Source organism: Mytilus edulis, chromosome 9 (assembly GCF_963676685.1).
Source record: "Mytilus edulis chromosome 9, xbMytEdul2.2, whole genome shotgun sequence".
Lineage (NCBI taxonomy): Eukaryota > Metazoa > Mollusca > Bivalvia > Mytilida > Mytilidae > Mytilus > Mytilus edulis.
In genome coordinates this window covers 83,343,152-83,357,658 of record NC_092352.1, presented here as the reverse complement: position 1 = coordinate 83,357,658, position 14,507 = coordinate 83,343,152, and the positions used below count along the sequence as shown (strand labels likewise).

Sequence of the window (14,507 nt, the reverse complement as noted above, 5' to 3'; positions counted from 1 at the left end):
AAGTATACAAATATAATACCCTCAAAGTATATACACGACAGAGAGGTGCCTGCTTACTTAAGATACAAATATAATACCCTCAAAGTATATACACGACAGAGAGGTGCCTGCTTACTTAAGATACAAATATAATACCCTCAAAGTATATACAAGACAGAGAGATGCCTGCTTACTTAAGATACAAATATAATACCCTCAAAGTATATACACGATAGAGAGGTGCCTGCTTACTTAAGATACAAATATAATACCCTCAAAGTATATACACGACAGAGAGGTGCCTGCTTACTTAAGATACAAATATAATACCCTCAAAGTATATACAAGACAGAGAGATGCCTGCTTACTTAAGATGTTTCAGACTTTTAATCTCTATTGAACTTGTTTTTTGCTAGATATCTTGCCATCGACATGATTATCAAAACAATTTGGTAGAATAATGAGTTTTCAGCCTAGTTCACACCAATTGGTTCAATGACAGCGCTGATAAAGGTTTCCATACTCTTCATAAGCCAAATATTCAGCACTTTTTTGTTGACATGAATTATGAATGTTATGGTCATAGAATTTAAAAAAAAACTGAGGATTTTTTTCCTTGAATAGATTAACTTAGCTGTATTTTGCAACAGCTGTCGGATATGACTGTTTGGTCCACAATGCTCTTTAGTTTCATACTTTATTGGCCATTTTCACTTCTTTTGTTCGATCGACACTGCGTTTTTTGTATACACAATGCGCGTCTTATAAACAAATGTTTAGTATCTGTGATAAGGTTATTAACTAAATAAGATGTCACATCCTGAATCCGTTTGAAAAGACAGTATTAAGGATCTAAGTTCCGACAGGTGTTTCAAAATACAGCTTATGTAATACATTCATGGGGTAGACAATCTTTATAATAGAATAAGCTAAGACGACAAAATAAGGTACGAAGTTCAAGGGCATTCCGGATCCAAAATTCCAAAGTATTCCCTTATGAAATTTTCGTTGATGTACAAGAACATGCTTAGAACATGCTTAGAAAACAAGAAATGAAATGCACTCAACAGCAGGAAAACAGCATGTGGGTGGATTAAACTAAAACTATCAGCAATATAATAATAAACCAAACCAAATAAATAATGTTCCCTTAATTAATTTAATTACAGTGGGAATACAGAAATTCGTGGTATAATTACACTAGATTCCATATTGATCATGTTGATATTGATTACGTTGACTTAATTAGACCAAAACCCCTCTGGTGAACTTCCGACATTTTACTACAATATTCCATGATTCCTCTTGAGATCAGAGCAAAAAGGCTAATTACTGAACTTTGCACATCATTTTTAATTAAATCGCATATATATGATAAGATGTGATGACTTTGCAACTTTGAGACATGAAACTGGTTGATGTATTAATGTTGACCAGTTTATTGACCAATGAATTTGAGAGATAAAACAGAATAAAAATATAGAAAAGGGCACTATAAAGAAAGCAGTGGATAGAATTATCTATGATTCCTGTTGAGATTAGAACAGAAAGGCTAATAACAGAACTTTGCACACCATTTTATAATAAAACCGCATATATCAGATAAGATGTGATGACTTTGCAACTTTGAGACATGCAACTGTTTTTTTTATGCCCCACCTACGATAGTAGAGGGGCATTATGTTTTCTGGTCTGTGCGTCCGTTCGTCCGTCCGTCCGTTCGTCCGTCTGTCCCGCTTCAGGTTAAAGTTTTTGGTCAAGGTAGTTTTTGATGAAGTTGAAGTCCAATCGACTTCAAACTTAGTACACATGTTCCCTATGATATGATCTTTCTAATTTTAATGCCAAATTAGAGTTTTTATCCCAATTTCACGGTCCACTGAACATGGAAAATGATAGTGCGAGTGGGGCATTCGTGTACTGAGGACACATTCTTGTTTCTTTTTATTAAAGTTGACCAGTTTATTGACAAACAAATTTGAGGGATAAAACAGAATAAAATATAGAAAAGGGCACTATAAAGAAAGCAGTAGACAAAACCCACAACCTCAAAGGTGCCCGAGGCCTGCACGCTACCACGATATCCCTGAGTTGGTTGAATCAGTTCTTTGTCTAACGACTTACACTATTAATCTTACTACCTGTATAACTTTTTGTAAATGTTTGTCTTTTCTATTTGTAGATTATATGCGCACAGGGACAGCTTTTGGAATTATCGCCGTAACTGTTATGGTGATTGGTCACATGTTTGCATTTTATGCCCTCAGAAGGCCTAGATACATAGTTAAGAGACTGACAGCTTTAATTCATTTTATGACAGGTAATACTTTATATAACAATCAACAAATAAAGATTTTAATAACCATATGAAGACGTTGAGAACAAGTTGGTTAACACGAAAATTGACCTCCGAATATTCTATGATGGTAATAGATTCTAAAGACACACATGTATAAAAAAGGTAAAAGTAACAGTTATTAGGTAAGGAACTATCCGCGTTAAGTAGAATAATTTGGAGGTACCAGTAGTTCACCGATGTTCCAATGTTATAAATCTATTCATTACATACACATATAAAGCAAATCGAATTAAGTGTTAAAGGATCTAGACAGTGTTTGTTGACAGAATATATGTCCACTGTTATGCAAGTATGAAACGTTAAGCGAAGCAACACCGTAAAAAATTCATGAAAAGAGAAAAACAAGACAAACATAAAACATAAGCGTTATACCGACAAACAACAAAAATCGTAAACGGAAAAATGGCCATAGAACTAAGATTTAAGGTAAATAAAGACAACAGTGATATGCAGCTGTCGAAAGTCATATAAACAATTAATTAAATCTACCGCCAGTCAATTCAAGGAAAGTTCTTATCAAAAAGAGCTTTACAAATATGACTGTTATATACGTCATGTTTAAACACGAATTGAAAACAATACACATCAATCTTCAAACAGATTACATGAAATAAGTACATCTGCGACATTATAAATCTATATAAATTCCTAAATCTCGGACAGATTACTCGCATCTAATACAATATATCATGATAGCAGACTTATAAATCGCAGAGCAAATCAGCTTTTGGGAATAATAGATTTTATAATGACACGTAGAGGAAAAATCCTTTCTAAACTCGCATTATTTATCTGACAGAAAGACTATAAATGAACAAATATACTAGTTAAGATGTCTAGGAGCAAGTATTGATATTTAATACCATATTTGTAACTAGCCTCAAACGGATGTTTTGTCAATGTTGTGATAGAGTTATACAATACACAAGTTCTAGAATAAAGGGTTTCTTTTTTTTGTAACTCATAACGTCATTGCTTTTGCCACAAACTGATTATTCTATATTGAGCAATAAAGCTTGAATTATAAATACCCCCAAAATATGTTTTAGGGAATGGGTATTTTCAGGCATAAAGTAAAGTAACATTTGTTATTTGATATTTAAGGACTATTTAGTATTTCAATGCCTTTTATCTGCATATTATAAAGACAAAAGTAGTTTAACCATTGTTCAAAAGTCATAGCTCGATTGATAGAATACAAATCCGGGTTACAAACTAAAACTGAGCGAAATACTGAAGTGCAACAAAACTTAACACCAATGCAGTATTCGTAAAAACGATTTATTTGATAACAACTACAATTTTCCTGACTTTGTACAGGACATTTTAAGATAAAATCGCGCTTGATTCCGTTAAATATTCATGTGCTTGTTCTAAATCAACGGTTTGGTGAATTTTATAATTTGAGGTTGATGGTAGACTTTGATAGTTACATTTTAATGTTTGCACAATTTTTATAAGAAAATGGTTCCAATATGGGCTTTACAAAGTATACATATGCGTGATTATTGATGAGAATGCATGTTACCTAGACTATTTTGTTTTTGTCGTTGAGCTACATCTCTTTTCATTCTTCTTACATTATCTGGTCATGAGAATAATTATATGATGTGTCTATAGAACTATACGCGTTGAATTCTTACATGATCAGACTATTGACTTCTATAACACAGTGACCTTGGTACGTTCAAAACAATCAGTTTCAAACATATCATTTGCCGTAAAGTGAATTATCTTGCATATACTGATATAAGTTCAAAAGCGCGTATCATTTCAACATGGAATCAATATACTGTTTTATTACAGAATTATACCTGAACGATCTTTTTTACATTTAAAGGCCGAGAACACTGACGAGACGTTTAATACAGAATAATTTCTCAATTTTTTTATGTCCAATTTCCTCCAAAGAACAATTCATTCAATCAGATGAATATAAAAAAAGAAGATGTGGTATGATTGCCAATGAGACAACTGTCCACAAGAGACCAAAATAACACAGACATTAACAACTATAGGTCACCGTACGGCCTTCATAAATGAGCAAAACCGATACCGCATAGTCAGCTATAAAAGGCCCCGATAAGACAATGTAAAACAATTCAAACGAGAAAACTAACGGCCTTATTTATATAAAAGAATGAACGAAAAAAAATTATGTCACACATAAACAAACGACAACCACTGAATTACAGGTTCCTGACTTGGGACAGGCACGTACATAAATAATGTGGCGGGGTTAACATGTTAGCTGAATCCCAACCCTCCCCATAACCTGAGACAGCGGTATAACAGTACAACATAAGAACGAACTATAAAAATCAGTTAAAAAAAGCTTAACTCATCATGGACAAAAATACAAGTGGACGTGGCTCATCTTGGAAGCAAGTGTATCTTTAATTTATCTTAACCCTAAGAAAGGGATCCTTTATACTAAATCTGCACCTTAAACGAGTGATTCATACTCATAGGAAGAAAATAAACTGACAACATCATTGCTAAAAAAGAAACGACAAACAGACAAACAACAGTATATAATAACTCAACATAGAAAACTAAAGGTGTAGTACCACCATCGATTTCCCCTATTAATCTTTGTTAAATTTGCAAAATTTATTTCATAATAGAAAATAACCATCACTGGCATCACCTTGTAACCTCAAGTTTCCAAAATATTCTATAAAAACCCCAAATAATGCAGCTTTGAAACAACCATGATATCTGTTTATGATCCTTAAATTTTGTTACTGCAATAAATATTAGATAAAATTCTTACAACTGTCTAATCCAAGGGAATATTTTGTTTCGACCCTTTTTCGTATGGAACCGAATGGGACTATGATTTGGTGGTATTACACATAAAGAGACTGAGTAACACTATCCCAACCAAAAACTTGGCAGTGGTCTCAGGTGATCCGGAAGGGTAATATTACTTCAGTTAAAACACTACCAATGTAGGAAGTGAATATATCACATCAAACTATTGTCATTTCTCAACCTTCTATTTTTCTTTAATTTGCGTATTAGTGTTAGTGCTGATAATTTTATTCATCTAGTATATACTACCTTATAAAGGATAAAAAAAGGCGCAGAAAAGCGGTACACAAATTCCCTATTATGGTATAGACCTCCGTATAGTGGTACATGTATAAAAATGCATGACATTACGCAGATTGTTATATAAGTAAACGTTAATTTTACCAAATTCGTTAAAAACCGTACAATGACATCTATATATGTAGTTTTTTTTCTGATGAATATTGGATGGAAATGTTTTCGCCTTGTTAACGCATACCCAACGTCCCCTTTAATATTATTCACGCAATAAACAGTACGATTTCTGTTGTAAAACATTAACATTGGTCACACGAGAAATTTAATTTTTCGTTAGATATAACCTGGTTTTTAGAAGATAGAAGATGCCTGTACAAAAAACAATCTACATATTTTATGAAAGAGGGACAGTCAAACTCATAAATCGAAAATAAACTGACAACGCGATGGCTAAAAATGTAAAAGACAAACAGACAAACAACAGTTCACATGACACAATGAAAATGTGTATATCAGGAACACTTAAGTCAGGTATATATGAAAAAATAATTTTCATCTGTTTTATTAAAAAAATTCACATGATCTAACCTTTTTTAAATAAGTAGACTTTTTAGGTTTTTTTCCTCCCTTTTGTGTTAGTCTTACAAATTCGTTTACTCCTTGTTATAAGTTCTCTGCCAAGTGACATTGAAAGTCAAATGTCATTTTGAAATCCAATATTTCGAATTTGTTTATATAGTTTTATTGCCATTGAAAAATCAATCCACTAGTGGCCGAATAACTATTTAAACAAACACATGGCTATTTCAAAGATTCCCCAAGTATACCCTCTCATAGGCGAGTGATATGAGAGCCAAATTTACATTTTTAATGCACCTACCTAACACACGGCTAAATTACATATCACTGGAAAGCTAAGAATGTGTACTTTCTAAATATCCCGGTCGTCAAAAGAAATTATGGTGCATTTTTTTTTAAATCGAGGTCAAAGGTCATGGGTGCAATTTCAATTCACGGATACTTCCAGTAGAAAAATCGAGTAAAAAAAAATGCAAAAATGAAACAATTTTATAGGAATTCTGTATGACTGTCGGGAAAATATATTTCTATCATAGTATTAATTAATTTTGATTGATTTTAACGCTATACGCATGTTACGTAACGTTTTCTCTCGGAGTCTTTGAAAATCAACCATTAAGTCACACAAATGTATCTGTAGTCGCCGTTGCATCATCTAAATATTATAATACCTCCATATCATTTGATTGCACGTATTTACAAACATATATCTGCAAATTTGATATAAATAATCCGAAACAAAATATTGAAGCAAGGGGAAAATATAACATATGACGTATTTTTAATTGTTTAGAAAGTCCCATGATGAGCTGTACATTAAAATTGAGGAAGCGTATGGTCTCATATTAGTTTGAAAGCCTACCAACCGCTTCAAGATCAGACAACCATAGGGCGGATTTTTTTATTATTATTGTAGTGCAATATGTTGAGTCTGGATCATACCGCAATTTCATTAACATCACTAAATCAGATATGATAAGAGTACTAACTAACATTACTAAAATGAGTAAAGTGCTACTAGTATATTTATATCAACAAATTGACAATTTTAATATAAAACATCACAAGGAAAATATGACCACTCATTGTACGTCAAACTGTTTGATTTTACTTTAGTCGGCCGCCGTGTATCAGTTTGTACTTTTTTTAAATTACGCTAGTGATGACCTTCGGCTACTTTGGCACTCCGTATTACTTTTTTATATCTTGTTTCACCGCTTCAAACGGAGGACAAGGTTATCCTAATATTGAACCTTTTATTTGGCCTTCTTATGTTAAAATCCCGTTAGCGTATCACCTAAATAATCGAAACGTCGGACAAATGGGTTGTAGGACCATTTAGGTTTCGGAATATTGCGATACCGAATATTATAGCTTCATTTTAACTTGTAATCTCATCATTCTTATCGGTCAAAATATCCATACAAAGACAACTTCCTTGGCATGGACATATACCAGTACAGCAGAGGTTTTGCTCAAAGCGGACACAAGATCTACTATATACAGATTGATTTAAAAATTGGAAATGGACATGAGGGATTTGTCAAAGAGACACCAACCCGTTCAAAAAGCAGTCAACGGCCGAAGACCACCAATGGGTCATCAATGCAGCAAGAAACTCCCAAACCCGGAGGCGTTCTTCAGCTGGCCCCTTAACAAAAATGTACTAGTTTGAAATGATAATGGACATCATACTAAGGTTCGAAATATACTCAAGAAATTAAAACAATAAATCATACAAAAATAAGAAAGGCCAGAGGCTCCTGACTCGGGATAGGCGCTAATTGCGGCGGGGTTAAACATGTTTTTGCAATCTCAACCCTCCCCCTGCGTGAACAGATCAAATCTTGTAGAAAGTTGGATAACATCATACCGGACCGATATTGCCTTTTAACCAACCAAAGTCATACGGAGAGCTTTTATTGTTTCTGTAGTTAGGTCGACATTGTCTTGGATAAAATTTTGAACCCCAGAAGAAAAATAATGCCATGTAGAATGTATGCCTCATTTTCAATTTTTCTAATCTGTTGATCAGTCAAACTTGTTAATAGTTATCAAAGGTGTGTCCATAAATACGGTGCATTTTTAATGATAAATCTAAATGAAAAAGAGTTAAAATAATAAGACAAAATTTTAGAGCTGTATACAATATTGGATGTACCTTGGCCTTGTTGAGGCTGTATACATGTACATTGTAACTATAAATTGACCATATATTTTAAGTATTTGTTGAAGCTGATAATATGTTATGTAGTTTTCTCGGCGGCGATCCTCGGGCATAAATTAAGCCCGGTAAACTGATCAAGTAATTAAAGTTGTTAACCAGAATTCTTCCTTGTGTACAGGCACGTCATCATTATTCGTCGAAATGTTAGTAAAAGCTGTTTTATGTTCAGAATAAAATAGCTCTTTACTTTCTGACTTCAAATTTTGTAACAAATATTTAGCGATGCAAGCTCGATGGTATAAAGATTTAATAATAGTAAAATTAGTTATTTTGTAAATCAGATCATTACGTCCACTTGTATTTTTGTCCATCTGATGAGTTAAGCCTTTTTCAGCTGATTTGTATAGTTCGTTCTTTTGTTGTACTGTTATACCCCTGCCCCAGGTTAGGGTTGGCATGTTAACATGTTTAACCCCGCCACATTATTTATGTATGTGCCTGTTTAAAGTCAGGAGCCTGTAATTCAGTGGTTGTCGTTTGTTTATGTGTTACATATTTGTTTTTCGTTCATTTTTTTACATAAATAAGGCCGTTAGTTTTCTTGTTTGAATTGTTTTACATTGTCTTATCGGGGCCTTTTATAGCTGACTATGCGGTATGGGCTTTGCTCATTGTTGACGGCCGTACGGTGACATATAGTTGTTAATGTTTGTGTCATTTTGGTCTTTTGTGGATAGTTGTCTCATTGGCAATCATACCACAGTTTCTTTTTTATATATTGCATGTATTGTAGGAGATATATGTATTATCACTCAATACAGCTTGAGTTTGCTACTCAGAGGATACCTTATGAAGTTGTGTAACTTGCTTATAGGCTTTATACATTTGAAAATATACAAACAGACAAATCAGAATGAGTTGTAGATCTACTGCCCTTGTCAAGTTGATATACGTGAAGAGACTGGTCGGTAGAATTGGTACATGTATAGTACAAAGTATTTGTACAGACAAAACAGAAGATGATAGGTTGTGCTTACTTTTGAAATATTCATAGCAACTCTTATGATATTTTGTATTTTCAAATGGGATGTTCTCATTTTTTTCATATTCATCGACCAGTCTTCTGTAAACTTCATCTTTTCGTTTTCCCACTGCGACAATACAACTGTATCTTCATTTAAGAGTTTAACTACATATTTTCTATGTAGTAAATACATGACAGACTATGCATCTGTGTCAATCAATGAATAGTTTTTGCTCTTTAGCATAGGAAGGGTTTCATTGTGAACTGGACTGTGAAAATTTGACACGACTCGGAAGATTTTCTACAATTTTCCGATACGATTCCTTATTTAGAAATGGGTGAATTCTACAGAACTCAAAAACTATGTTTTACTTTGATTTGATCTTAATTTCGGACGGTTTTATATCTATTTGAGCTACACTAAAGTTCAAGATAGAAATAGAACCGTTTAAATATGATTTATCGTACTCTAATAGCACTATTAAGTACACGGAAATCGACTAATATATTTCGTAAAAAAACGATAACGAAATAGATAAGGAATTCCGGAAACTATAGTGATTTTACCCAACATCATAAAATTACAGAAATTCGTGATTTTAAGAAGTGTTGAGATAAAGTCTTGATCTTGAATGAAAACACGATAACTGATGAGTGATTTGGTGTGTTCTAAAACGGATAGAGTGCAAAAGTATTTAATAAAAAATTTAATTGTAGATCCGAAAAGGTCAGGATTATGAAAATTTTCGTACAAAATGTCAAATATTTAGAAGGAATGCAAAAGCATGCGGAGTTATAGTTGTAAATATTGTTTTTCATTATTTTCAGAATCTAATTCACTTAATTATTCTGTCTAAAAGAAGAGATACGACTAATTTCTTTTGCTTGAAAAACATGTCGTAATTTTATAATTTTCAACTAATTTCTGAAATAAACGTCAATTTTACAAAAACTGCACCGTACGATTTTGTGACGACCGGGCAAAAATCAAAGTTAAATCATTATTCTTTCATTTAAAAAAGAAATTAGCCGTGTGTTAGGTGGGTGCATTAAAGTCCTTAACTAGACGTCTTTTTCAAATATTACACTCGCCTATCAAAGGAACTTAAAACAAAACGTTTATTTTACAAATATAGTCTTATATCTTTATTGCAAAATTACACCCATAAGGGTCAAGCAATACAAACAAACAATTATACATTTTAAATACAATGCAATACAATGAAGCACAATACAATATAATAGAACATATTTTAAGAGTTCAAATTATAAATTGATGTATAAAACACAAATTACAAACAACTATTATAGGAAAGTGAAAGTTAAGCATGTTTATTTATAGAATGAATAAATTCCAACATACATTGATGTTGAAGTAAAAGAGCAATAACTCTTCATTTTTCCTTCTATCTTTTAGCTGCCTGTGTTTTGGTTGAGAACGAAGTGTTTATCAGAAGAACAGAGTACGCAAAGACAAAGCTTCCCCTGCGACTCCCCAAAGAAGCAGATCATTCATACGGATATTCCTTCGTTTTATCTTGGATTTGTTTTGTCATTTTCCTGGGAGCAGGATGTGTGTTTCTATTTTCGTCTCATAAAAGGAAAGCCGACAATTTGAACGACGAACTGGATGATTTAGAAATAGATGAACCAATCGCAATCAGACGATGATTAAAATCCCGGTACAAATCTTTTCCGGGAAGAATTTGTTTTTCTGTTTTTATTATGGCAAACAAGGATGAATTCCGAAAAAGGATAACTGATTCAAATTTGATTTTGAATACAGTTTTGATAATATGCATGCAAGTCCGAAACCTGGCGTGTACAGAAACAACCAGAACGTAATACAAGTCGATGCATTTACACAGTACTGTTTCTTAGTCGTTATTCCAAAAAAGAACCCTTTCATTGTCTCAGAGACGATATATTGTTGACATCACTAGCTTACACATGAGATACTGGTTGGAAGTATGGTTTCTTTGTATTTGATTTACTCAGTTTCATTTTTAATGTGGACAACCTTTTTGTAAATATTTTATGTTGTCAGAGTGTCTTGCTCAACTTTTTTTTTAATATTTCGAATGCAAATTTAAATGCTCAATTAAGTTCACAATTTTCCAATTATAAAAACTCCCCGTTACGTATCAGGAGATATTTGTCATTTTGCTAATTGACATAAACGGTTAATGATTTGTGTAGGTTTTTATATGATTATGTGCTAACCAATTCTCAAAACCAAATGACGCAAACGAATGTACACATGTAACAATCCTTTTAAAATTTTAGTAATTTGATATAATTATTTGCACACATTAATGTAAAAGTATGGATTGCTCGACATAATACTAAACATGTTAAATAACGAAGTATAAAAACAAATTGCGAAAGTTTTCCAAATTGTAAATTGAATATAGTGAAACATCAGAAAACATTTTAGAATGACATTTTTTCATATCAAATAGATCATTTTGCAAAAGTTGAGAAAATTTGGGGAGGGTTATCGATTTTAGAAGAGGTAGTGGCTTCCCTTGTGGCCTAAAGGTCATGTTGTTAATATTAAAAAGAAGATGTGGTATGATTGCCAATGAGACACCTGTCCACAAGAGACCAAAATGACACAGACTTTAACAACTATAGGTCACCGTACGTCCTTCAACGATGAGCAAAGCCCATACCGCATAGTCAGCTATAAAAAGCCCTGATAAGACAATGTAAAAAAATTGTTAGTACATTTTATTGATTCTAGTTTGCCGTGCTCCCCGTTCCATTAGTGTTTGTAAAAACGTTTTTAAATTTTTTTAAATGTACCACTTCCAATGATGAAATAAGGGGCACGTTTAATATAAGTTACAAATCTTTACTTTACCACCCGTATGTGTATACTTTCCTTTTGTTCATTTATTCAATGAAAAATCATTTAATTCATAGGCATTGAATTTTCAATAATGCTACTTGTTGAAAAATATACTTGCGTATAGATTTGTTTGAGATTTTTGTTTTCATATTTACTCTTAACCTATAACATTTTCATTTCGTGTATTCCATTTGTCTTCTTGATAATAGTTTTAACTTTTTTCAATTGCAAGTATTATAAAATCTTTGTATATAACGTGTATATATTTTAATTTAAATGCCTGTTACATATGTTATTTGCACTATTTTACATGTATCTATTTTTTTTCTATTTACCAAAGTTCACTACTTTTTACCATTTTGCAATAAATAAAAATAATACATACAACATTGTATTTTTTCATCCAATTTTACCCCATTTCAGGTAATGTAAGAATGAATGGCATAATTCAAAATTTCTTATTTTGTACTCTGAAAAACATTTGGAACTCGGACCATCGTAGTGAAAAACCACTTATCTATCTAATCAGAAACAATGGAAAATGATGTTAAGATAATGTTTTACATATATCCTCTCAAGTGAATTACATCCAAGACATACGTGGGAACATAGAGAAAAGAAAAGGATGAAGATACAAAAGAAAACTATAGAAATTTCATAACCATTTACACTATAAAAAAAGAAAAAAAACCCACCAAAACACCAAGAAAAACAACCGTCTACAAAACATTAAGTAGAAAGCTACACATGGAGCAACTCGAACCAAAGCTGAAATTTTGTGACAACAAACACCAAATAAATTCTACGTTACACTATTGGTAAATATCGGATTCTATTTTTTGGAACTTATTTATAAGACTTAAATGCTTTGGTGACCATTTTTGCAAGTGTTTTCTGAGAAAAAAAAACGTTAATTTGGCTTCAACGTTTTAGGTTGGAGCATTCCTGATGAAGACACATTACAAATAAACAGCTGCAGTAAACAAATTACTTAGATTATTTTAATTAACTGATAAACTGTCGAAACTCAATACACATCGGAAAGACCAAACCCGACCAAATTATACTGTATATGGATATAGACAGGTGTACGATTACACTTTCGTGAGCTTACATGTACTTAAAAGTCATTCTGGCGGAATTTGTTTTAACATCTCTTAAGTGTTGCAAGAGTAATCATACATGTGATTGGTATACACTGTTCTAGAACAGTTATACTATAGAAACAATCTAAAGATAAATTTTGCAGCCTCTTATTTTTTTATTTGCACACATTCTGTTTTCCTGGCGATCCTGTGAAGCCTTGTTAAAGAACTTATCTAAAGTTGTTGTAATTCAAAACATTCGGTTCAAATTATGTTATTCAAGACAATTTGTATCTCACTAAAAATGTCGAAATATGGATTTACCGTTATGCACATTTCTGATGCAAGACACATTGTGTAGTGTACAAAAAACTACATAAGTCTCTTGCAAATGTATCATAAACTATCAGTAAATATGGTTCTGTTATTTCATGTTATAATACGACAGTAGAGCTCCTACCAACTTTGTAGTACATGTTATTTCAAGGTTTTTCTATATTCAAATATGTAAACCCAAACATTATCATAAAAACAAATAAGTGTTAAAATTTGAAAAGTTAAGGACAGGAGGTACCGAAGAAGGACAGGAGGTACCGAAGAGGTTCTGATCATTCTAATTGTGTACAGAAAATTAGAACATTTGTTTAAAGTTACGAATGTATATTGCCGATTGACACAAATATAAACTACGAACGAAAAGACACTCATATCATTTAACACTATATAATGGCTACCCTTCTATTCCTCAAGTTCAATTTAAGGATGAAATATATATTCTAATCATAAACATATACATGGAAGTCGTATATACATTATTCCTCTGTTAGGCCCTGATATTAACACATTCTTTATTACGCTATCTTATATCTAGCAACCTATATAGTACAACTAAATTTAGTTTTCTTTGTGGATTGATGTTACGAGAAACAAATACACGGATGATAATGTCACAAAATCCTGGGCTTTTAGATCAATATCACATTTGTTGAGTTTTGGGGATTAAATTTTGGCAAACAGTTGGTATTCATATGGCTACATACTTTACAATCCTCCTGACAAATTTATCTTTCATTCAAATGAAGCATATTTAAAATATTGTCAGTGACATAATGAGAAAATAATTCAATTTTTGATACATTGAGTATGTCCTGTAACTCGAGAACCTTAAGTATATCTACCACTTTCAGGCATCGGTTCATCACCATTCCAGTAGTCAACATTTCTGTGTTGATATGATATAATTATAATTGAAATGGTCACAATTATAAATTGTTTACAAAACTTGGAATATTTTAAAATACCAGAAAGTTAAATCACAAAAATACTGAACTCCGAGGAAAATTCCAAACGGAAAGTCCCGAATCAAATGGCATAATCTAAAGCACAAACACATCAAAAGAATGGAA

The 14,507-nt window shown here is 32.3% G+C and overlaps 1 protein-coding gene across 1 annotated transcript in view; it reads left to right on the top strand.

Moving 5' to 3' along the window:
- The window catches only part of LOC139489192 (voltage-dependent calcium channel gamma-3 subunit-like), a 50,684-nt gene extending 38,281 nt beyond the window's left edge, over window positions 1-12,403 (top strand). Inside the window, exons 3-5 of the mRNA XM_071275377.1 lie at window positions 2,162-2,299; window positions 10,580-11,731; window positions 11,909-12,403. Of these exons, the coding sequence (XP_071131478.1) occupies window positions 2,162-2,299; window positions 10,580-10,833 (392 nt within the window). The 3' untranslated portion in view covers window positions 10,834-11,731; window positions 11,909-12,403. The remainder of the gene's footprint in view (window positions 1-2,161; window positions 2,300-10,579; window positions 11,732-11,908) is intronic.
- Window positions 12,404-14,507: the final 2,104 nt, after the last annotated feature.